Raw genomic sequence first — 26,756 nt, forward strand, 5'->3', positions numbered from 1 at the left:
GCTCGATTATGGCAAAAATCATAATCTCGATTATTTGGGTCAATAATTGTAATTGTGATTATTAAATGCGATTATTCATTGACTTTGAAAACATCCATTTATTGGAAGAAAAAAAATGTGAACAGTATGTTTTTAACAGTTGATTAACCTGAAATGTAAGTATAATTCAACTGAAAAAATAAAAATAAATAAAAAAGTAATAGAAAAATAATCGTTTTATTTCGATTACGTTGTTTTCGTAATCGTTGCAAGCCATAATAGTAATCGCGATTAAAATATGATTAATTGAGCAGCCCTACTGTACACATTGGAATTTGGAACCTAGAATTTGCTATTTGAACCTGTAATTAATATTTGAATTTGGAATTTCTATTTTTTTTTTTTTTTATTTTTTTTTTATTTTTTTTTAAAAAATTGGAATTGGAATTTGGAACCTGGAATTAGAATTGTAAATTAAACCGGAATTGGCACTTGGATTTGAAACTTAGAATTTGAATATTGAATGTTGAATTGGAACCTGGAATTGGAATTAGAACATGCAATGGGAATTTGAAACATATACCTTCACAACAATTATACCTAGAGTATGTGATGGCTAGTTTGTGCACTATTGATTGTCCTTTTCTGAATAAATAGATATTTTCTTTCCTGCTGTGCACTAGCCCACCAAATTCCTATTCATCTCTCAATGCACCTCACTGTGCCTGTGCCCACAAAAAAGGAACACTGATTAAAATATCCATCTTTTTCAGCTGAGCTGGATTTGTGGAAAACATTTGTTTTCTGTGCCAGACTTGGAAATAACAAATCAGTGTGAAAAAAATGAAGGGAAAGCTGAGCAGGCACATTACAGAACTCGGGGCTAACAGCACTGTTTGTTGTCAAGCTTACAACAAAAAAAGCCACTTCTGATTTATTTTACTTTGATGCATGCTGCTCTAATTAAGCCTTGCCTGTAAGCATTGCTCACTCTTAGAGATTTAATTAACACCCTGGAGCAAGTTCTTAGTACATACGGCATACTGCTATGTATGTTAGTCTGTGATATTATACAGCGTTTAAATTAGGGGCAATGTGGAGAGGATCGGTGCTGAAGTTCGCAGTCGTTTAGGTTCCTGTTCGAGGACAAAATCTCTTAGAGTGATGTGTTCCTGTTACAGGCGTTATGTCTCTACACACTGATGTCTTTCTGTCCTTCACTTGACTGGAGCGACCTTACCTCATCAGAAAGTCGATCGTCTGGATCGTAGTCTTTGATGTCGATCACCTCAGCTGGTATGCCCAAAGTCTTCACTTCCTCCGACAACTCCTTTGCAAAACCCTGAACAAATGAAGAGTCTAATCAGTCATTTCAGAATGGGACATTTAGTATGTGAGCCGCCATCGCAAAGAGGCGACCTACCACCTTTATCTTGGGTAAGAAATTCACAAATAGCCTAAATTCACTAACACATTCACCAAATAGTAACACAGGTAAACAGATAGCTGGGTTACGACGCTGCCCACAGACATTTAAGGAGACAGCGTACGTTCTAAAGCAGAGTTTGCCAACTCGATCTGGGACCCATACATTGGTAAAGACATTGATGCTCTTCAGTCAACCAAGAAGAACATGATTAATCTTTGGAGATACAAGCGGGATAGCTGTAATCCAGCGGAGTTGATGGAAAGGTCCCTCGGCTCAGTTCGTCCTCTTCTTCAAAATTGTCCAGAACATCTTATCGATTAATTCCTCGATTACCCTAGAGACTGTCAGAAGGGCAACCCGTAAAGCTAACTGTTCTAACTGAACGTATGTATTACATTCGAAAATTCTTTTTTATTTGTACTTAATTCACACACGAGAATAGGAAAAATAGGCCTTACCACGTAGTTATTTCTATGAGACAATTTATTGATGGAATTACCATTATTGCTATATATAGATTTTTATTGTTATCAGAAGATTTTCAGTAGCACAATCCTATTTACAGTACTAAACAGTATCTGTACCTTTGCTGTTCCAGTTTGAGAGCCGTAGAAGATCTTAACTCCTGGCAAGTGGACCACGGCGTCAGAGCCCTCACTTCTCTTCACTGCTTTGGAGACCAAGGGGCTGACATCTTTGGAGAAGCTTTTCTAAAAGCACACAGACAAGGATAATGATTGCAAAGACAAACACCTGTGTTGCATGTGGAGGTTCCTTATTGCAAGGACAATCCAAATATCATAAGCACGACACATTCTTATACACCATACTCTACCCTGCTGTTTACATATCTTGTTTATTTGTTGTGTTGTCATGCAGAACACTTTTATTCTGGGACAGGAATTGTACACTCCTTGTTTAATATATGTCAGCCTATGTTTTTACATTTTCTGATATGCTAGTTGTATGTTTGTTATGTATGTATAGTTTCTTAAAGGTCCCATGCCATGCTTTTCCAGTTATTACCCGTCCCCTTGTGTATTATGAACAGGGCTGCACATAACTGGTGCGCAGACTGTGCGCCAAAAAAAGAGCACCGTGTCATTTGAAAAAAGGTACATTTGCATACCAACATTGAGAGAGGGAGAGAGAGAAGAGAGAGAAGAGAGAAGAGAGAAGAGAGAGAGAAATATATTTGCGAGTTGCATATGAACCTATGATAATGAACTCAGGGCCGGCCCGTAGCACTGGCGTAATAGATGTTCGCATAGGGCGCCAGATCTGGGGAGGCGCTGCGCTGGCAGTTCTGGGAGGGAAGAAAACATTTTTGACCGTTGGTGCTCATCCTAATTTTCGGCCTTGATGTAACAATATTCATAATTAAGTAAATGTAACACCCTTTTCACCCCGGTTACACGTTTCATTTGCCCTGTATGATGGGCGCTGTAAGTGATGAAAATGGGGGATGTTGGCTTATCTGGCGCCCGCAGCTCACAGCCAAAATGCGAGTGAGCGAGGGAGAGAGGGTGGGTGTACCGGCGCTGTTGTTATTAGAATCTGGTGCTAGCTGCTCCAACGGATATAAGAAGAAGATGTTTCTACAATAATGTGGAGGGAGAGTCCTCTCCAGTCAGACTGAGAGGCTGATACTACAGCTCAGTGAGGTAAGGACTCTCAGTGTTTAGATAGTTCACTTTAGTCTAAGTTCAAACGGTTTGGTCAAAATGTATGTAAACACATATTTCCAAGGCACTCCTTTATAATGTAGGAGCATACACAATAGTGGTGGCTTAAAGCCCACCTCTGCTCCGCGCCGTCCTTTAGATGAGCCTGGTCAGATTTAATAAAAGAAGGAGTTCAAAACACCGGCATAAAAGTTATAACAATAATCTGATTTTAATACAGTAAAAAACACAATACGAAATACAGAGTGCCCTGAAACAGAGCACTCCGGGCTCCCCGCTCTACTGCCGTGCGATACAGATATCGGGACCAGCCAGTCAGAAACAGGGAGCATTTTGCATGAAGAAACAACAGTATATATGGACATATTTTGGGGTGGAGAGCCACTTCTTATCTTCCACCGGACCCAACTCCTTTAATTTCCCAGGGAAGGTTTCACACAAACTATTCTTTCCTAAACAATCAAACATTGTACACAGATATATTGGTATCAAACATTGTACACAGATATATTGGTGCTTGGGATTATATTGGACCCAGAAAGAACCTTGAAAAAGAACATGTGTGTGTGTTAGTGAGGGGAAGTGTGTGTGTGTGTGTGTGTGTGTGTGTGTGTGTGTGTGTGTGTGTGTGTGTGTGTGTGTGTGTGTGTGTGTGTGTGTGTGTGTGTGTGTGTGTGTGTGTGTGTGTGTGTGTGTGTGTGTGTGTGTGCTGATAAGCGGAGGCGTATGTGTGTGTGTTGCTAATATCTGGGTCAAGGAGTTTATGTGTGTGTGCTAGTGATATCTGCCTTATGTAGTGTAGGTAAAAAGGTTTATATATATATATATAGGATTACTTTAAAACAGTCCCAAATAATACATGTTCACTTCAATACAGTTCAAGATAATACCCGTTTACTTTAATACAGTTTAGAACAATATCGGTTTGCTTTAATGTAAACTTCACAATCTACATTTTTCAATCTGACCATTGATTGACAGTTTTAGAATTAACCTGCTCCATATCTGGGGATAAGATACTGTTTGATGGATGTTGATTGAGTTATAACAGGTAACACAGATGCAGAATCAGTGGCCAAGGGGCTGCTGTGAGAGATGTAATTCCAGAATGGAATACTGAAGAAGTTGACCTGTGATGATGAAGCAATTTTGTAATATTTCAACAGCTGAGGGCCCCGGAGCCCTGAGCGTAGGCTTGAGGGATTTGTATCAGATTTCTCCATTCTAAACTGTATTAAAGTAAACAGGTATTATCTTGAACTGTATTGAAGTGAACATGTATTATTTGGGACTGTTTTAAAGTAATCCTATATATAAACCTTCTTACCTACACTCCATAAGGCAGATATCACTAGCACACACACATAAACTCCTTGACCCAGATATCAGCCAGCCACACACACACACACACACACACACACACACACACACACACACACACACACACACACACACACACACCACACACAACACACACACACACACACACACACACACACACATCACACACACACACACACACACACACACACACACACACACACACACACACCACACACACACACACACCACACACACACACACACACACACACACACACGTTCTTTTTCAAGGTTCTTGCTGGGGCCAATATAATCCCAAGCACCAATATATCTGTGTACAATGTTTGATACCAATATATCTGTGTGCAATGTTTGATTGTTTAGGAAAGAATAGTTTGTGTGAAACCTTCCCTGGGAAATTAAAGGAGTTGGGTCCGGTGGAAGATAAGAAGTGGCTCTCCACCCCAAATATGTCCATATTGTTTCTTCATGCAAAATGCTCCCTGTTTCTGACTGGCTGGTCCCGATATCTGTATCGCACGGCAGTAGAGCGGGGAGCCCGGAGTGCTCTGTTTCAGGGCACTCTGTATTTCGTATTGTGTTTTTTACTGTATTAAAATCAGATTATTGTTATAACTTTTATGCCGGTGTTTTGAACTCCTTCTTTTATTAAATCTGACCAGGCTCATCTAAAGGACGGCACGGAGCAGAGGTGGGCTTTAAGCCACCACTTTTGTGTTTGCTCCTAATGGGATAAACAGGTTTGAAATCATTCCAATGTATACTATAGGACAGTAACCAAAAATATCCTTTAAAACTGGAGATAAAAAAAATGCATAAATAAATGTTAGGTAAAATAAGATATGAATGAACAACATAAATAAAACAAGTTACATTAATTTGTTATTGGCTATGGTAGGTTATTGGTTATGTTCACATACTTATTTGATTACATCCACTTGTCTAAGATGACAACAGAGACTTTCGACCCAAAACCAGCTGTTGACTTGTGGATGCAAGCAGCTAATCACAGACTCAACCAGAGAGGAAGAAGTAGGCCTACATCATCAGCTACCATGTCTGACAGAGAGGAAGACAGTGAGGAGAACAGTCAGGAGGGTAGTGATGACAGCTTGTAGGATTACTGGTTGTGCTAATGTTGTCTTGTGTCCACCTCTGCATGTGTGTTCTGTGTTCACCTCTGTGTGTGTGTTCTGTGTTCACCTCTGTGTGTGTGTTCTGTGTTCACCTCTGCGTGTGTGTTCTGTGTTCACCTCTGCATGTGTGTTCTGTGTTCACCTCTGCATGTGTGTTCTGTGTTCACCTATGCATGTGTGTTTAGTGCCGTGTGTCTGGCAAATAAAGTCAAGACCCCCTCAAAAGTTCCGGTTTATTTCATTTTAAGGATGAGCACCAAGCAACATCTCCAGGTGCTCCTTTGAGAACCAGGGCAAAAAAGTTATGTGCACCCCTGATTATGAAGGTTTTTATGCATGTAAACGGTCTGCAGAGTCACAAACCCTCAAAGTACACCCTGTACCGAGTAAAACTCTAACACAGAAAAGACCTGTCTATGCTGCCCCAGAATGCCTCGTTGGAGAGTTCTCTTTTCCTTCCTGGGTACAGTGACGTGACCATACCCAAATGGACCAATCTGTGGAGCTCCTCACACACACACACTCTCAGAGGCGAAACTGTGGTGCCCTTACACTGTAGGTGCGCCGCACAGACAGGTAGCAGCACCTCCCACTTTACTGTCCAATGTTATGTCGGCTTTTCTTGGCTTCTTTGAAGGTGAGTGTTGATGAACAAATGACTAAACTGCCAGTGCCTCGAGTTTACAGCTAATAAGCCAAAAGACAAAAACAAATATAGTTAACACTCGAACCGCCAGAGATTTGTTATACCTAAAACCGCCGCCGGGGTCAAATTGACCCAGCATTAGAATGCATTGATTTTCAAAGTAAAAGTGTTGCTTTAAAAAGAAAAATGGTCCTGTGCGTATTAGGGGTGTAACGGTATCCGTATTCGTCCCGTACCGCCACGGTTCGGACGTCACGGTTCGGCACATGCAGTCACACGGCGAATACGCCTTTTTTTATGAGTGGTAAAAAAGTCTGCCACTCAGGGCAGTATTACACTATATATAATCCAGGGGGCGGTATTGCGCCTAAAAGCCAGCCGCCCGTAAATATCAATTGAAGAACAAGAACAAAACACAACGAACACAATACATGAAGAAGAAAAGTTAGCTATGGCGAGTTCACACAACACACAGGAGCTAGAAGACCCACCTGCTTCTTTTAAATCAGCTGTGTGGGAACATTTCGGGTTCCCTGTGGACTACAACAATGATGGGGTGCGAGTTGTGGATCGGACGAGGACGGTGTGTCGGCGTTGTTCGACAGCGGTGCGGTATGCTAGTGGTAACACGTCAAACATGCTCAATCATGTCTCAGTCCCCAGCGAGAGGGTTTTCTCGACGGCAGGTGACATAGTTACCACCAACAGATCTGCCCTCACTACTGACAACGTAGACAAACTCATCTTTTTGAAGAAAAACTTAAATAGAGTAAAGCTTGAGTACCTTTATTTAGGCATAATGGCCTCACACACTCACAAGTTAATTACACATGTTAGACATTGCTCCTAAAGGTACAGATTTTATTTTGTTATATTTATCATTGTATTTATTTTATATTTTGACATCAGGAGATGTTATACAGTTCTGTTTTGCCTTTTATTGATTGTGATTGAAACACTTTCTTATTATTTATTTTAGTATTTTCAAGAGATTCTTTTTAGTTGTACAACTTATTTAACCTTTTTGTTTGAGATCAGCCATTATAAATAATATGGCCATCTGAGAGTGTGTGTTACTGTTTGTGGTTTGTTTTTAACTGTGTAATACAGTTAATGATTCCAAATGTTAGAGTTCCTTATTTTCATACCAAAACTTGCACTACTGTTACAAATAAATAACAGCAAAAAAAATGTATGCATTTGGGACTTTTTTTTGCTTTTCCTTGTTGTACCGAACCGTGACCCCCAAACCTAGGTACGAACCGAACCGTGACTTCTGTGAACCGTTACACCCCTAGTGCGTATTGGTATTTTGACAAGCAATCTTGTTAAATTGTTTCGTTTATTAACGGTACAACATAGCGTTTCGTGAGGCGGTTGTCGTTGTTGGGTGAAAAGCAAACAGCTGTTTGCTGCAAAGCACAGCGCGAGCAGTCTCCCGTGAGCGGGAGCGCGCTCCTTCACTACAGACTGTCGCTATCAATCTATCTATCTCTCTCTCTCTCTCAATCTATAAGGAACTGCAGTAGACAAAAGGCGTTGCTATAGCAACACGTCATGTTTGTTTACACGCAAAATCAATAGTGCGAAAAGGGGTGGGGTCAATATGACCAGTTTGGCGGAAATAGGTATAAATGGCAATTCTTTTGCCGATTTCTTCAATCTGACTTCATATTGACAATGTTTAACAACATAGGGTGCTACATAACACACTTTCAGGAAAAGTCGCGGACTGGGAGACTTTAATATGTTATTGAAAAAAAGTTACATACAATAAAAAACAGCTCTGGGTCAAATTGACCCTGTTGGCGGTTCTAGTGTTAACTAAGGTAGGCTATACTTACATTGTACCAGAAACGTTTATATTATCTGTCCTGGGATTGTTACAGTGAATACAAATTATAATCCATAAAATATCTTAAAACTGATGAGATAGTAGTGTTTTGTGAGTTGTTTGTACATAGGTCTGTGATTCACTAGACTAGGGTTTCAGGTGTTTTTTTAATTTATTTAAAAACACTTTTGAAAAATAGAAGTTCTTAAAAATGGCCTGTCCCCAGCCAAATTGGAGCGAGGGGTTTACATTTTTTAATTAGCTAAAAACTTTTATATATATAAAAAAAAACGTCATTAATAACACATTTAACTTGTTATCTTGTACGACAGTTAATTAAAAACATTGAATAATGCTCACATTTGACCAAAAAATTGTGTTTTACAACAATCCCCATGTTTTTGGTCAGTCCGTCGCGCTTCATAAAATACTCCATAGTTTTACATCATTGAGTTAGATCATCTGACTGAGGAGGAGCTGACAATAAGTAAGTTCTGTCCTTGAATTTTAAGATTTTAATCTTGTTTTTACACTTTTTTTTTTTTTTACGTGGACAAGCTAAAGGATCAGGCGCTGTCACGTTCAAATATCCCAGAAAAGGATTATATTGTTTTTGTTTTAAAAAAAAATATTGTGATGTGGGCACGCCTGCATGGGCACTGATTGATTGGACTTGGAACAGGTGTGTTAATCAGCTGAGAGACTCACAGCTGAGAGACTCACAGCGGAGAGGTGTGAATCGAGGTTGTAGGACGCTACATGTGACTCTGCACTCTTTTGGGTGGGAGGGTGTCGTTCGCAGCGGATAGAGCTGTGGGCGACGAAGACAGCCAGCGCAGGATAGATAGCTCCGTTCGAGTGTCAGGAGCGGGAGGTCTGCTACCTCCTATAGATAGTCAAGGCCGGGGATTTAGTGAGTGTGAGCCGCGATCCCTCCTTACGCACAGCGGTGCCAAAGCAACACAGACACCAGCTGTAGTGACTCAGTTCACGTCGTCCAGTAAAGCTGATGGACGGCGTCCTAAGCGTAGACCCCGGGGGAGGGTCTCACCGACTGGCGAGTTACGTATATATTTATATTGTTGTATGTCTGATATTTTAGGAGTATATGGAGGGAGAGCAGCTACCACGAGTAGGAGCTCTCGCCCTTGGTTAAGTGCATGTGTGTGTGCCGTGTGTGTTTACAATTGCCGAGTTGTGTGCCTCCGGTAGAGGGTGTTCGCGTGCCGTGTTCTTTGTGTGGTGTGCCTTGCTTAAGCTATTAAACTAGCCCTGTTTGAAGTGTATAAAGTGGGCTCCACAGTCTAGTGGGGGTTCCTTGTGTCCCGTGGACTTGCTTCCTCTCTTGTTCTCTCCCCTCCTCTTATCAATGAACTGTTGTTATAATAAATATTGTCCTATATTTTGTACATAAGAGTCTCTGTATTTATTGGAAGGTTCTGACAAAGTGGTAGTGTTTCCTGCCACACCTGAGCGAATCCAACATATATTACAGTATAATAGTTCACTAAAAACGCTTGCTAGCAAGCTAACTATTTTTAAGCTAACATGTTGAAATGCTGAGTAATGGCAGTTAAAATGGTCGACGGTCAGGCCCTGTCACGTTAATCGCAATGTCCCTCCTCGACTCCTCTCTCTCCCTCCTCCGAGACTTGACCCGGAAATCGATCAAGACACGCCATGTTGAAGGACGTCCCAATCGCTGAAATGCACACGGAGGAGTCGAAGAGGGGTGAGGGAGGAGGCTTCCAGAGGAGAAGAAAGGGAGGATACACGAGAGCAGACTAGCGGAAGTGTTTTCACTACTCGAGCATCAGAGCTCCGCCCCCAGCTGCACAGCCTCTGCTCACTGCAGCTGTTCATACCGTTACGGCCCGTCCACACAGCAGCTTTTGGCGATTTGTCCACCGCTTCCAGCGCGTCTCCGCCCATTGACTTTGAATGGGGATGACGTCACTTTCCCTCGCTTGTCGCCGAATTGCATTGTGGGGGGGCGAGGCGAAGATTTCCAGGATTTCCAGGATGTTCAGGATTCCAAAGTTGAACAATGTTCAACTTTTGAGGCTGAGCTGGAAGCGACAGCCAATCAGATCCGTTTATGCAAATCTGACAGTTCAAGCGCTAGCCAATCAAACCGCGTGCAAGCTGGGAGAACCAGACCCGCAGTTCAGTTCTATATTCCACAAAAATGGAGGAGAACTTAGTTATTGCGGTAGCAAATCACCTGGTTCTTTATGACCAGTCCCTATTTACTTACCGGGATACAAACCGGAGGAACCAGGCATGGGGGGAGGTGGCAGAGGCAGTGGGTGAAACTGGTAGGTTTTCGCTTGTTTGGGGATTTTATATCCAGTTTACTTCGTTGCTAGTTTACTTCGTTGCTAGCAAGCATAGACAGTATCATTAGCCAGCATGGAATGTAGCATAAAATAGCACCATAAACATTAATCTCATAAATGTTCAAAATGTTAAAAAAATAAATGTTCATCATAGCCCTTCCTATTTGACAATAGTGTAGAAGAACCGGGTTTTTTTGCTTTGTATGTCGGGGGCGGGATATTCATGTGATATTCATGTGATTGGTTGTTGGTCGCGAAATCCCCAAGCTGTCAGACACGCCCAGCTCCAGGATTTTCAAGATTTGGTCAAAGCTGCTGTGTGGACACACCGTTAGAGGAGGATCAGAGTCATTAAATGTTTTAGGTGCTTCATTAAGAGTAAAATATATTACATCTCTTAAACGAATGAGGAGATCATACTCTATAAAAACATTAAAGTGTGTGAAATATACTTACAAATTCAATAATAATGTTTTGATTATAAAATAATAACTAGTTACAGTTCTTGCTTGTGGTTTTTAATGCATGTCCACAGAACGTCAGACATTTAGGATATATACAAATACGGGTAGCATAACTAATAAATATTTTTGTGATTTGTGTCTCTTCTGTAGGACAAATTAATTAACAAGTTGATCTGAAACAAGCTCAAATAGCATAATGAAATGAATCCATCAATTATTATTATTGTTATGATTATAATAACTTAAATGAAATGTTATACCTGGAACAACCAATACAGGACCGAAAAATAATACATAGAAAACTATAATAAAAGAGATGAATGGAAGAGATGGACGAAATCATTTCAATGTGAAACTATCAGGTTTGAAGGGATTTATGTGGAGGGAAGTCCAGTGACAGGTGATAAAACTGTGTGCATGCCAGAATTAAAGGGCGTTGTTTATGGTGACGCTGGAGTGAACGAGGACATCCCAATTAATACCTGAGGACTCCTCTGTCCTCGCGTCTCTTCCTCGTGTCTCTCGCTCGCGTCTTACGGAGGCGAAGCTAAGACGCAAGGAAGGGACGCGAGTGAGGGAAAGGAGGAGGTGAAATATTCAATTGAGATGAGTCTACTATCACAAAACAGCCAAACACTTCAGAGACATGTTTTGTATATATCTGAGACCTCTAATGCCCCTTTTACACCAACACAGCTCCCGTTCTAGCGCTTTTCTGGTTCGGAACCGGTTTTTATTTTCAGCCCCCTTTTGTTCACACCGCCCAGAGCCCGACTGGTGCTGCCGCGTCATGACGTCACCGTTTACGTCGCTGATTTTCTCCCCAACGGCGCTCACAACAACAACAACAATGGGGGACTGCGTCGGGTCGATGATCGTGTTACTTTTAATCATACGAAGCCAGAATAAATTAAATACCCAGATAGCAAAAGACATTAATTCAACATTGGATTTTGGTTCAATTGGTTATTTTTGGTTGAGGTTGAAAAATCAATGTTGATTCGATGTGTTATTACCAAGGGGCAAACTCTGGGGAATAGCCGGGACGCCAATACGGAAGTGCCACACACTGCAGTTCATATATTGGCCGATAGGCGATGGCTGCAGAAAGGAGCAATTTCCATAGACTCCCATGTTAAAATGCCCAATTTTACAGCAGAAAAAAACATGTTTCTACCCCTGGCTCCATACATTTTTATTATCGATATAGTTAGATTCCACCTTCATGATTATGGATCTGTGAGTGAATTGTTTTCTAACACGACCCTTTTATTTATATTAGGTCTTAATGTTTTTGCATAAATTAGGGCGTGGTCACATTGAGTGACGGCTCTGTCAAGTGACTGCTGCTGCTAGCTTCTTGTCTCTCTGCTACCTGCAGTGTTGCCAACTTGGCGATTTTCTCGTTAAATTTGGCGGCTTTCCAAACCCTCCGGCTACTTATTTGTGTCAAAAGCGACTAACGACTAATCTAACGATTTATAATGGTGTTATTAGGGACTTTTCTGGTGTTTGGAGACTCACGTATTGTTCTGCAGTTAACGAGTGCTGCCGTGAGCCCCGCCTCCCTCCCATAGTACTCACAGGCGCTCAGACTGACAGTTGCCTGGCAGAGAGGAGACAACCACACTCCCCCGCGTCGAGACTGCAAATGAATTGCGCATGCGCCAACTGCCAAGCCGTCCTGCTTTTGAGCAGGATTTAAATGTAAATGTTTCTTCACTCACTTTCACACTATAATAAAGTTATGTTCTGCTTAAGACGGGGAAGCAACAAAGTAATTTTACCTTGTAGAATAGAGACATTTCTGATCTACTGTCGTCTGGATTTAACTCCGGTGGTTTCAAGTTTTGATCCTTGAAGGGTTGGGAACGTTTTTTGTACTCCCCTCTACCATGCTCTCTCCTACACCCGCCATTACATGATATGCAAATTAGGCGATGGCGTCATTTAGCGACTTCTGGCGACTTTCTGGACAGCCAATAGCTACTTTCCTTACTATGGAGTTGGCAACACTGGCTACCTGCTCCGTGAAGCTACAGGGACTCTGCCTGCTCAGCTCATCCAGGAAACACAACTTGAAGCCGGCCGTGGTTGTTTGTTCTTCATGCTTATATATCGGACTATTGTGACTCGCTCTGCGGTTAAAACAGACGGTGCATGAATGCGGTTTTGCGGTAAGTGAAATTCGAGTGCTTTATTTATGTGTTAATGATTTTAATCAGCTACGTAATGAATGTTAAGGCTTGGGTTAGCGCAGTGGTTCTCAAACTTTTTCTGTCAGGCCCCCCCTTTGGAGGAAAAAAAAAGTGGGGCCCCCCCAACACAAATAGTCAGGCTCAGTGGCGACGCCAGAGATTTATTTTGGGGGTACTGTGGGGTAGCTTGACGTTTCATAGAGGGTGCTCAAACATTTAGGGTTTCCCATTAATGTACCGGGCGCTACAGTTGAATTTTGTACTGCAACACTCCCCACGCATATACACAATGTACCCGCGACTGTTACAATGAAGGCTCGATAATCAGCTCACGGCATATAGGTGTAAGCAGGGGTCAAGTGCTATTTTTATAGGTGGTGTGTGGACCTCACATAGGGGGGTCCGGGGGCAAGCTCCCCCGGGAAGATTTATTTTTAAATATTGAAGTTAAAAGCATCAATCTGGTGCACTTTGAGAGCAAAATGAAGAGATCTATGGATACATCTCTCAACACAGAACTGTAAACAGATTTACTATTTCTTAATGGATATTTTACAAATCACTCCCCTTTTTACATTTTTTAATGTCATATAGTATTTCATACCTGTTTTTAATTTATTCTCTTATTTTTTTATAACTATAATGATCATATAAACGTGTGCCTCGGAAATAATTGTTTACATTAATGGTGACCAAAACGTTTGAGACCCACTGAGATAACACAGAGAGTCCTTTAGCTCACTGAGTCTCTCAGTCTGACAGGAGAGGACTCTCCTCCACTTTGTTGTTAGCGTAGCTCGCTAGCACCAGAAGCTAACATCAACGATCTCCGGTACCGGTGCGCTATCTCTCTCTCTCTCTCGCTCGCGCACACACACAAAATGGCTCGTTCCACACACACACAGAGCCGAGCTTTAATGAAACACAGAGACACAGACGTAATAGTACTGTATCATATTATTTTCGATTCAATAATTTTTCGAAATATGATTTTTTTTTTTTTATCTTTTTTTTTTAATAACCATTTTTCCTCCTGGTCTCTCGCGCCCCCCCTGTCATGCCTCTGCGCCCCCCTGGGGGGGCGCGCCCCCCACTTTGAGAACCACTGGGTTAGCGTGTAGCGAGTGGTAGCTACATCGGTGCTAACGATGCTAATCCTAGCCTCCAAGTTAAAATAGACTGTATAAATATAAAGGTTAAAACGAAATAGACGTTAAGTGGGATAATACTGTTGAACAAACGGCTTCTGTTTGAGGTTGATAAAATAAGGTCATCCTTGTAACGTAGAGATATTTTATTAGCCCATGTAGGTAGGAACTGTATGCATCGCTAAGGTTAATTTAAATTGGCTATGCTCAAGTATGTAGACAAGCTAACGTCGAAGTAGTGTATGTGAAATCAACCTCACAATAAGATGTGTGTATATTACAATTATTAATGTCATATTTCAAGATGATTACTTAGATATTACAATATGGTTGGTTGAGCTGGAGTTCATTATTGAGCTTACACGTTAACGTCACAGTCATCTGAAGAACGAACCCAAACCTTGTTGTTTTTATTAATTGCATTACCAAATGGGTATCAAATAAACAGTAAGCATTGGTAACACAACTTCCAAAGTTACAGTAAAATAAAAAGGACCCTGACTCGGACAATACACAATCCAACATGTTCAACAGAAGAGAATCAGTTATATTGTTTGTACACATGGTACTTTACATATATATCTGTTTGTTTAAGGCAGGCCTATTCAAATGGCGGACCGCGGGCCAGATGCGGCCCAGAACCAACTCCCGAGTGGCCCAGCCTCCCGTAGCCAAATTCCTACACTAGTACAGACCATGAATGCAACACTCCGCGTTGCATAGAAACCACTAAACCACAACGCAGCACGTTTTTTGAAAGTGCATCTAGTGGTGCTAGTAACGGTGGTCCTATGATAACAACTCTAAAACATGTCTCTCTCAACTCTGAAGCGTAAACAGAGACACATCGGTCATTGATCTTGTGGAGCAGATGCGCGCATTCCAGGTCAAGCTGGACCTTTTCGCGACCGACTTGAGTACGGGTTGGATGCTGCATATTCCGACGCTCCACAAACACATCACATCCCCGGCACAAATCACGGATGTGATGAGAGATTTCATTGCGAGGTTGAGAGAACTTTTGCCGGTCGATTGGATGGACTTGCTCTGCCCACAGAGGTGATGGGCTTTGCCAGAGACCCCTTCACTGTTGCAATAGAGGGGGACGTATCAACCAGAGCAAAGGAAGTGGTCCCCTGCATGGACGAGGGGAAATTTACACTGGAACTTATTGACATGCATTCATCCGTAACCATGGCACAAGAGTAGCGCACTAACGGGCCAACGAAGTTTTGGAGTGATGTCAAAAAACAGCAGTTCCCTTCATTCAGAAAGTAGCGATCTGTGTGCTCAGTATGTTTGGATCAACATACAAATGTGAATCAAGCTTTTCACACAATAAATACTCAATGAACTCAATAAAAAGTAGCACTCGCTGCTCCCTGACTGACAGCACTCTTCACCAATGTCTTAGGATTGCATTGACATCCTATGAGCCAAAAATCACTGCTCTTGTTAATAAATAAAAAAAGTCAGCGATGACAAATCACAAATGAAGTGATAGTAAGCACCTAGTTTACTATAGTAGACGTGTAGTACTCATTCATGTTATTTACCCTTATCCCTTGTTATGGGTTTGTGCAGGGTTTGACAGTTATTTTTGTATTCATTTAAATGAACTTTGTAATGTGTCTGGGTCAAATGTGACCAAAACGTATGATTTTTTTGTTATTACTTGAAAAGTGAAAACATTATAGTACTACCTCTTTTTGTTACATTGGAGCTCTTTAACTGTTTGTTAATGCACTTTTGATGTGCATGTGTCATATGTATCCAATTTTATTTTGTATGTGAGGACATTTATTAAGACTGCTATTATTGTATTCAGTTAAATGCACTTTGTGATGTGCCTGGTTAAAAAAAAAAAAAAACCTGAATATTTGACTTCTAAAGTAAACAAATGTAATGCTACAACTGGGCACTTTTTTCAGATTCTGTTAAATTAATGCTAATTTGTTTGTTTTTATGCACTTTTTGACGTACCTTTGTTAGATGAACAATGAATAAAAATTGCAGTAATATGTGTTGGTTTAAAATGTGTCATTACCCGCTTTTTACAGGCCGCTGAATGTCTGGCCCAGCTGAATTGTGTAGTTATAAAAACTGGCCCAACTGAATGTGTAATTGAATAGCCCTGGTTTAAGGTGTCCAGGTGATGCAGACAGGCTGGACCAGAGAGTGAGAGACATAACTGGACTCCTCACAGCAGTAAACTTCAGCACAGGTACAAAGACTCTTTTTTTCATACTGTACAAAGAATCAAGAAAGATATTGGTTTAAATAAATGAAGTATTGACTTGAATACACTGATATACATTCCATTAAACAATACTAAATACTAGATCACCAACACATCAGTTAAGTTGAGGATTTTTTCCATGCAAAAAGTTACATTTAGATGTTAACAAGCACTATGATTTTGTCAGCTTTCTAATTTAATGTATTGAAGGCAAAAATATTTAACACAGTGAGAACTGCTACTATTTATCTCTCAATATTGTCTGTAAAAAACGTGGTAAAAGTGATTCTTTCAGTGAGACAACAGAGCAAGCTTCTACAGTTGCACTACGTTTTGATAACAGTTAAATATTATTTTGATAATAACATATATTTCAATGTTGATGAGCTTCATACTGTTCATTCATAATCTGATTGTCTTTGTAGCTCACTGTTGAAATATAAAAAAAACACATTACAATTACAAAATTATATCTACAGCCCCTAAACACACAAACACACCGCTTTCATAAATAACACACTTGTTCTGCAATAATATGTTTTATGTTTCCTGTAATTTTTGTTAGGAAAGGACATGCCTGAAAGACACGACATTTTCTCCTTCTCTGAGGGTCAAGAAGAACATCCAAGAGGAACATTAAAAGCTGATGTTATGAGATTTTAAGACCAGTACAGGGCATTCACTAAGAAACTACTTTTATTGTGAAAACAGTCAGCTGATCGAATGCAGCTATTTCCACATCTACACTCCATCAGCTGATTATTTCTATTTGCCTCGCTTTATGAGCTTCACATCACTTGTGCCTTGTACCGCAGAGTTTGCAACGTCACAAATAAATGGGGCCAATCTTCAGTCAGAATAATGGACAAAAGGAGTGCAAATTCAAATACAATTTATTGAAATGTGAACCAAAAGTTCATCAAATGTTTTGAATAAAAAGCACATATGGACAGAAGGTGTAAACCTATTAAATGTATAAGTAAACACATTTAGTCAAATAAAGTGACAGACTAGGCCTGTGCAGTTGGTATCAGCTATGCCCAGCATGGGCTCCTCCATCAGGCCTGGTCCTCCTCGCTGAGGAAAGACCCTCAGTCCTCTCCAAACCAACAGACAGGACGTCCATCACACGGAGGTTTCTCCCTGAAGTCTCTGCAGCCACACCACGCTGTCTCAATCCGTCCTCACTGAATATGAGAGGGGAAAAATGAAAATAATAAATGCTTTAGACAATAAGAAACATAAAGTTGACTGTTGAGTTGCTCAGTTTTTTTAGATTGTCAATACTATTACTGTATAACTAATATATCAGGTTAAGAGGCACATTCAAATAAAGATTGGTCTTTAAATACATTTTGTCTTTTGAATTGTTTGTCTAGAACTGGTACTTAGTTTTAATGATACAGTCTGGTTATTATGCTGTTTGGAGGAGGCCTCACAGGTAAGAGCACTAACTAGCTACCATCACATGTACCTTAGCTTGACTTAAATGTATTAAACGTATATATCGTATGATATCAAAATACAAATAACTAATGTCATGCAAACATATTAATATTTGCTTGATTCCAGTGTTGAATTTAGCACAATTGCATACAAACATTAAGGGATTTTAAGATTCTGAAGTATTATGCTAAAAACTCAATAACTTAGATTATTATTTATAGTTTTGTTGAATAGTTTCATGTCCGCTTACCTTAGAAACGTAAAATGCCACGGCAGTGTGCAGACGGGGAGCATGTTAGCTTAGCTTGGTAGCTTCAGCTAGCTCTGGAACTTCCCTTATTTGGAGCAGGCGGGAGTTGAACTCTGACGTCACTGTCGAGCCATTAGTGGCCGACTCCGTCTACTAATAGGCCGCAAGGTGAACCTCGAAAAGTCCTTTAGAAAAGAAATCCCGCTCCACAGAAGTGGAACTACATCATCTTTAGTTCATAAAAAAGAACGAGTCATGCTTACCCACCAAAGAAAAGTGTGTCGCTAAAATTCCTGTCAATTCTTCTAGGCACGTAATTATTGGCTGAACTAGTCCCTTCAAAGCGTAATAATATCTTGGTCAAAAGTAGTGCCACGGTTCGTCACGTGATCGTGCTACACCAATTGGGTAGCTGCATATTGTCAACAGAAGTGAAAGATGGCCGCCTCCATGGTTACGCTAAACCAGACCAAATGGATTCTAAACAGTGCTGTATGCTTGTTTTATGTCATGTTTTGTCATATGTCTTAATACATCACTAAGTTCGAGATATTTGCGTTATATACGCGGTATTTGTGAGAGGTTTTACTATCTGGGAACAGAGTTGACCATCGAATCAACATTGGCTAGCAGCGTTTATCAGCCAACTCCAGCTACAACAACATTCCTGGACTACCATGTTCGCATCGCTAGGTTCATTGGCTGAGCTCGTGGATTATTCCATTAGACTGAGGACTTTTTGTCTGTCTGTCTGTTTTTATTGTTACCCTGTACACGTTAAATGCACTCTTAAAATAAACATGACTTGATTTCATACATAGCTGCGTCCAAGAAAAAGGTTAACTTGTTACGTTAAGTAATTTAGATCAATAAAATGCAGTACTTATACCAATGACCATTGATTCATTTATTTACTCATTCATCATATAATAATTTGATGAATTACATTATTATAGATTATTATTATAGATATATAGATTATTATTATAGATATATATAATATATATATATATATAATATATATATATTATAATTATTGTAATATGATAATATTGTATTTGTAACTTCAAAATCAATGCCACCGTTGTAAGCTTGTCCTGTACGTATTCCATCTTGTATTGGTAAAATAATCAACCTTTTCGTGCTTCACAGACGTAATATGCATGTAACAATGTTTGTGTGTTGATAATTTTGACTTTTTGAGACTTTCTGGTGCGTTTTCCTTGTCCCCGCTACTCGATGAAACCATGGCGGTTGCCATTTTTTCAAAATCTGTTTGTTGATACCGGTATATGCAGCTACCCAATTGGTGTAGCACGATCACGTGACGGACCGTGGCACTACTTTTGACCAAGATATTATTACGCTTTGAAGGGACTAGTTCAGCCAATAATTACGTGCCTAGAAGAATTGACAGGAATTTTTGCGACAAACTTTTTTTTGGTGGATAAGCATGACTCGTTCTTTTTTATGAACTAAAGATTGTGTAGTTCCACTTCTGTGGAGCGGGATGAAACGATAACAGGGTTCACCTTATGGCCTATAAGGGCTTCTCGCCAACTCTGCAGAATCCTATGGGTGACGTCACGGACCCTACGTCCATTTATATATACAGTCTATGGTTATTACAGATACCATTTCAACATTTTAAATGTTTTTGTTGAATCAATTTAATATAGATGCCGGTTTTTCAACGTTGAAATTCCCTACAATGAATTTACATTGTTTAAACCGGTGGCTAACGTCAAAACGTGACTGTTGCACGTTGCACTAAATCTTGAAGGTCTAGTGAAAGAGCTTACAGCTCAGGGTGTGGAGGAAGGCAGGCTTCAGTTACCGCCAAGCCGCCATTTATTTTCCCCGCCTGAAGGGACCCTGGAGTGACAGGAATCACAAATCGGTAAGAAATGTAACATGACCGTTGCGCATACCTACTCTATATTTTTACATCAGTTACACCCATATGTTTTTTTAATATAAAGGAGGCTACCCAGAGCGCAAAAGAGGGAACTAATTACTTATAATAACATATATAATAAACTAATTTAACGTTGTTCATCGCATGAAGCAGTTGATATTTTCTTGCCCGGACTAGCACCTAGCTAACGTAGCAGATACGCTAGCTAATGAAATCTGACATTAATCTCTACCATCCTACAGAAATTACATCAAATTTGCTCCGATACAGTCAAACTAAAGCATTATTTAGGATATTCGGGTGAAATTGTGCATTTATTTTTTTCGGTTTTGAAACGGAATAACCAAATAACTAAGCATACACAGATTCTACTGTTATTCTGCCATTTCATTAAAATAATGTGTTGTTATAACAGAAATATGTGTGCTTTGTATCTTGGTTTGAATGTTGTCAAACGTTATACACTTAATGAGTTACCCAGTTAAAATGGCCTCATAGCTATTCCAATAGCTCATATGCAGTAGCATACCGCTCATACTGCTAGCTAACGAAATCCGAAATTAATCTCTACCATCCTACAGAAATTACATCAAAGTTGGTCTGATACAGTCAAGCTAAAGCATCATATAGGATATTTGGGTAAAATGTATGTCCTAGGGGTCCTGGACTCCCTGTTGAAGACCCATGGAATAAAACATGTCATACTAGGGAATTTCGTCAGTACAGTTATATTTGCATTGCACCGGGAGGCTGATATATATTTTTACTGTTAGTTTATGCATACTTTTTTTTGTATCTGCTTTGTTTTCCTCCATTTTCAGGGTTATACTACAAGACGAGTCGAGGGGATTCACTGCAATACACAAGGCCAAGTAATGTAATTATAGCAGCACCACTTCTCTTTACCTACACTCTTAAAAATGCTGGGTTATTTCTATAAACACATTGCTGGGTTGATTTGGCTGGGTCATAATTATGGGTTATTTGGGTACTGTAAACACACTGGTGGGTTGTTCATGCTGGGTCAAAGGGGTTATTAGGGCTTCAATTGCAGTTGAACACCCGCCTGGGTTATTTTTAACCCAGAGGTTGCTTTATTCATTTTCCCACTTCTGAATCATTCTGGAATCATCTTTTTCAAAACACAAGGTATGTAACCTATATTTTACCTATAATTATACAATTCTGTAACCTATATTTTTTTAATGAGTTGTGATAACAGTTCAATAGGGATCTGTAGGCATTTAACAGACTGTGCAAAGTATAACATTAGCAGTTAACGTCGGCTACAAATGTTTTACATTTCTGTCAATGAGTGAAAGAGCCTTGAATTTACGTTGTGATGCGATGAATTATTATTTTACAAAGACGTGTGTTCTACTAGTAGTTATAAATGGGTCTGAACTATAGCTTTGGATTTGTGTGCAAAAGTATTAGATGTACAATAAGGCAGTATAAATCAGATGGCTTTTACGTCACAACTCTCTTTCCCAGCATGAAGCTCGGGCGCGGGCTTTCACACATACGGACAGACAGACGACAAAGAAGCTCATTGATGTAGGTAAGTTTAGGTTACTAGAGTTATTTATTAATTACATTAATCATTAAAGTTAGCAACTATTGAAGTTATTTTTAGGAGTGAGTGACCGGAGTCACCGAACCACATAATGTAACATTTTAGTTCCCTGCCATGGACGTGTTACCATCGGTTAGCTTAGCTTAGCATAGCACACCAACCAGCTAGGTCGTGTCAGGGGCAAATAATAATAATTCGTGAATGATTAAAATGTCTTCATGGAGAGATTTGGCAGACCCCCTGTAGTCACTGTACATTAGTAGCTTGGTACCTTACAATAAATGTTAAAACATTGCACAGTTTTGTGAAATTCTAATGTACTTAATCTGATTTTATTCTAGTAGAGGGTTTCACCATGGACACGTTTGTCACAGAGACGTTGACTGCATGGCAGCTTGAGAACTTGATTGACACATTTAAAGGTAAGTTAATTTTTATTGAGACAATGTTGAGATGTTACTATTAAATATTTTGTTATATATTAAAAAGAGCAAGGTAGCGCTGCAACAAACAACTAATTTGATAATCGATTAATCTATCGATTAATGAAACGATTAATCGACTATTCAGACTATTACTGTACCTTGCACAATTTCTCAAACGCTCTTATTTAGCCATCAACTTTTAGATTTAGCTTGAGGCTGTTTTAGGCATGTGGAAACTAACAATGAAGACAATAAAGATGAATACTTGATTCAAAAATACATATATTATTAAATTAACTAAACACATTTTGAACAAAATTAACATTGCTTTTAATTTAAATTAAATAAATAATATTTCACATCAAAAGAAACAACAGTGTTTTAACAAATGGTATTAAATAATGTGATGACAGAAGTGTAAACAGAATAGGTGAAACTTTAACAAACTAAATAACTCAGTTTCCTCTAATAAATAAAATAGCTTTTGAAAATATGTGCATCTTAAAGTGCTTAATTTTAGATAAATAAAATAAAGTGTAGCAGCAGCTTGAGTTTCTCTTTTTCTTTGTTAACCGTTTCACATCATGACTTAACAGTTTCAGCCGATTATAGAACAATATCAGTCTTTACACATCATAGCAATTGAACAGTTTTAAAGTTTCTTTTTCTTTCCCTCTTATATTGCAGTCCCTCACTCACTTTGTTTAAATTCAGTGAGAGAATTGAGCTGGAGCTTGTCCTGCCAGGAGTTTGTAAATCTGGGCTGACATGGAGTCAGGGCCATTCTCACACGTAGGTGCTCATTGGTTACAGGGATGCGAACACAGGTATGGTGAAAAAAGAGAGAACTATTCGAAGCAGGAAAAAAACAGCGTAATATACCATCTGACAAAGGCCTGTGCTATAATGCTACAATTAACTGCTATTCTTTATAATATACTCAGATCAATAGGAGACAGAGATGTTAAGTCATAAATGAGTGAGCCGCATATGAATTATTCTGTGAACATACACTTTCAAACAGATGAGATAAGAAATGTCAGTAAAGTAAATGTACGATGTTGCTGTCCAACACTGGCTATCACACACCTTCAACAACAACCAAGGAGTGCATGCGGTGAACAGCAGAACTCAAATGCACTTTAAAAGCGCATCACAATTCAGTGTTTAATTCATGGATTTGAATCGTCATATATTTGTAACAATGATTACTGTCTCATCTCATCGTTCTTTGACAAACTTCTACTGTCTATTTTAACAGGCCATCCACAGACACAAAGAAAGCCCTTGCCGTGGCATTGGTGTATGAATTCTCTGGCCTTTTGGATGGTACAGGCAGTGGCTATGTAAGTTAATCAATCAACACATAAAGGAGAACACTCCATACACACACACACCTAAAAGAAATGTGCTCAAACGTTTTTCCTAGTGCACAGTCACACGCACATTTTTGGATTGCTCCTTAAAATCCCATGTAACCATCTTCATGGTTTACGCCAGGCCAATTTAATCTGAATCTAATTTTCTCTTTTACAGGGAGCTTGGTACACACCTGGCCGAAATCACAAACCTGCTACAGGTTTCCTGGAGGAGTGCTTGAGGAACGTCAGGAAGCGCATGAGAATGCTGAAACGACCACGCCACCAAGAACAACAGAAGGAACAGACCGTCCCTAGTACACCAGGTAATACTAATAACCAATATTAATTATCCCCGCCAGGCTAGAATAGACAAATGCAAGGGATTATATTTTAGGTCCCATGACTCTTCTGTCCATCCATCTTCTAAAAGCTAGTCTCAGGCACCGCTGGACCGATTGGTGACTTTTCACACACTCTCCCAAGTAGGCCAGAACCCCAAATGTTTGAAATCAGCTATAATGAATCTGAGGACCTCTGTACTTATCATTCAACAGAATATGATGTGCCTCCTGAAAAACTTCTAGAAATGGATGAATGGATGAAGGTCAATAGGTATCCAGTGTCCCAAGTTGAGGACTACATGAATCAAACAGCTCTACATAGAGGCAAGTGGATTCGCAGCAATGGATCTAAAAGCCTCCCGGAAATCTTGACTGAGTTCCCTAGGCTTTTAGACAATCCTGGCATGGTAAGAAATTATTTTGCTATTGCGGTTTTGTCTATTTGAATGATACTCTATTTGTGTTAGGATTTGAAGTAAGGCAGGACCCAAATGCAGATTGAGGAAAAGCGGGTTTCAAAGTGTAACAAAAGGCGAGCTTTAATTACAAAAAGTTGTTGACAATGAAAAAACAAAACAAAACCATGAATCCATAAACAGGTAGCACAAGGTAGCATCCAGCCAAAAACGACAGTGACAAACATGGAGGGTGACAGGAAAGACAATGAACCGACAAGGAGCACAGGGGAAGACGAGACTAAATTGTATTGTCATACTGATATTTTGTACAAACTGTGAAGTCCACTGAGACAAATGTAACATTTGTGATATTGGGCTATATAAATAAACATTCATTGATTGATTGATTGATTGATTGACTAAATACAAAGAGGGGTAATCACAGGGCAAGACACAGGGAGGGAATACAGAAACACAAAGGCAATAGGTGAATACAATCAGACACAGGAGGGAAAACACAGGAAGGAAGAAAAGACACAGGTGAGGAGGGAGGAGAAAACACAGAGGCACAAGGTGAACACAATTGGGTTATCAGGCAGGAGGGAACACAGAGACAGGAAGCAACAGACAAGACAGGGGGGGGGGGGGTGAACACTTTTCAAAATAAAACAGGAAACCAAAAACAGATCTAGACAAGACAAAACACAACACAGACAGATCGTGACAATTTGATTGATACTCTGCAATGCACTACAAGTTTATGTTTAACCACTTAGACCCTACAGTATATACTTTGTAATAATTTAATAATTTACCTGTTGAAGTGACACTGGCTGTCAAATTGTCCCCTAACCCTTTTCCTAACAGGTACTACAAGCCCATATCATTTCTTTAAACACTGTTCTATTGTTTTTCATGTTTTTCAAAATGTATCAGATATCACAAGACTTCCAGCAGCTTCATCCAGAGGCAGTGGGAAAACTGTTTCAGAACTGGGCTACTATGAGTGACCAAATCCTTACATATGCCCAGAGAGAGGGAAAACTGCCCTTGGTGTTTGATGACATGACACCAGGTAAGCTATTTCTTACTATGTAACACACACCGGTTCTTTGAAAATAGCAGATCTACATGCTTGCATTGCGTCCCAATGAGACTCGTTGTGAGCTTGTGGATCTGCAATTTTTTTAATATTTTAACAATCATCTGTATGGGGTCCCTTGCACAACATGTTTTCGGATGGGAGTCTGTTGACAAATACATAAATACATGAACAAGTTTGTGAACCACTTCATTAGATACCTTTTGTCTTTCTTTGATTCCTGCTCCCCCCCTTCCTTTTCTTTCTCTTTCTGGAAACAATCAAAACGATGGAGCTTGCACAAAAACAAATTTCACCCACCGTTTTACACCTGTAAACCTGTGATGTGACAATAACGATTCAGATTCTGATAAGATGTCACAACACTTCCTGTGATTATAATAGGCTATACAATTCACGCCTTGTTTTTACCATTCAACACCAGGGCAGAAAAGTCAATATTGGTTCAGAAATATCAATCTTTATATACTATTTAAATGTTGATGTTAATATGTATTTTTCTTATATTGCGTAGACCGAGCTTTGAAAGTCCTGCCGACTCTGCTTCCTCCATCGGTCTACAGGATTGGAGGAAAAGTCCACAGACCCACCATAGAGGAGTCCCGCAAGTCTTTCATTAATATCCAACCAGTACGTTTTACTTTTGTTTTTCTACTTCAATAATGGTGGGTGTTTCTGTGTTTATATACTAGCATTTTCATACTTCAATAAAAAAGATAATAAAAACAACATGCTTAACTTAAATGGCAGGTTATATTGCAAGTAACTGTTGTGTAATTAACAGGTGGGCACCAACATGGTACAGTACCTACAGACAGCAGAGAGAACTCAACCCTTCCCGCACATCTTGTGTCTTGGTGATGACATGACAACATGCCAGACCTTCACCATTGTGTCAGACAACGCCATTGAAACGGACACTTTGCTGGGTGCAGTAGATCTGTGTTTTAAGGCTTTCTTTGTGTTTGACCTCAATTACACAAAGCAGTGTCTCCCCACCTGGGAGTTTATCCAACAGGCAGTATATAACATTGATGGACATGAATCCTCAAATGTCAAATTTATGAGGACATCAATTGCAGCTTTGGCCTAAAGGTACACAGAGAGAAGTAGCCTTTTAGTGATGTGTGTCAAACAAGTTGACAGCTGCTCTCTAAAAATATGATTGACACAAAACATGATTGCAGAAGACAGTAGGCACACACTTTAATTGTGTCAAAACATTGACCCGCGTTTACAGTACCTACTATTCCTGTTAATTCATTTATTTATTTTTCTTACTTTACGTGATTTAATTTACTTATTATTTAATTTACTTCATTTATTTATTTACCTTTTTATGTTTGTGTCTGTATATAGTTTCTGCTGGGCAGAGAAATGTTTTATCTCTATATTTAAACATGTTCATGTTATTTAAACCTGAAAGAGAAGTTGGTCCAGATAACAGCACTTTGTAATATATCATTTGTTTTAAGGCTCTTTGTTTTTTTTTGGGGGGA

General features: G+C 39.7%; 1 protein-coding gene and 1 long non-coding RNA gene across 3 annotated transcripts in view; one reads left to right on the forward strand and one right to left on the reverse strand.

The window, feature by feature from the left end:
- tyw1 (tRNA-yW synthesizing protein 1 homolog (S. cerevisiae)) overlaps window positions 1–26,756 on the reverse strand; it is a 225,991-nt gene that overhangs the window by 171,878 nt on the left and 27,357 nt on the right. The window contains 2 exon segments of the mRNA XM_034230575.1: window positions 1,220–1,321; window positions 1,993–2,118. Coding sequence (XP_034086466.1) covers window positions 1,220–1,321; window positions 1,993–2,118 — 228 coding nt within the window.
- Window positions 21,235–23,368, forward strand: LOC117555645. Of its 2 annotated transcripts, none has more exons than XR_004570426.1 (3): window positions 21,235–21,611; window positions 21,972–22,052; window positions 23,317–23,368. It is a non-coding gene; the product is annotated as an uncharacterized LOC117555645 (long non-coding RNA). The 2 variants fall into 2 exon arrangements; XR_004570425.1 differs by having other exon boundaries at window positions 21,235–21,615; window positions 23,317–23,366.

The sequence above is a fragment of the Gymnodraco acuticeps genome, unplaced genomic scaffold (assembly GCF_902827175.1).
Source record: "Gymnodraco acuticeps unplaced genomic scaffold, fGymAcu1.1, whole genome shotgun sequence".
Taxonomy (NCBI): Eukaryota; Metazoa; Chordata; class Actinopteri; order Perciformes; family Bathydraconidae; genus Gymnodraco; species Gymnodraco acuticeps.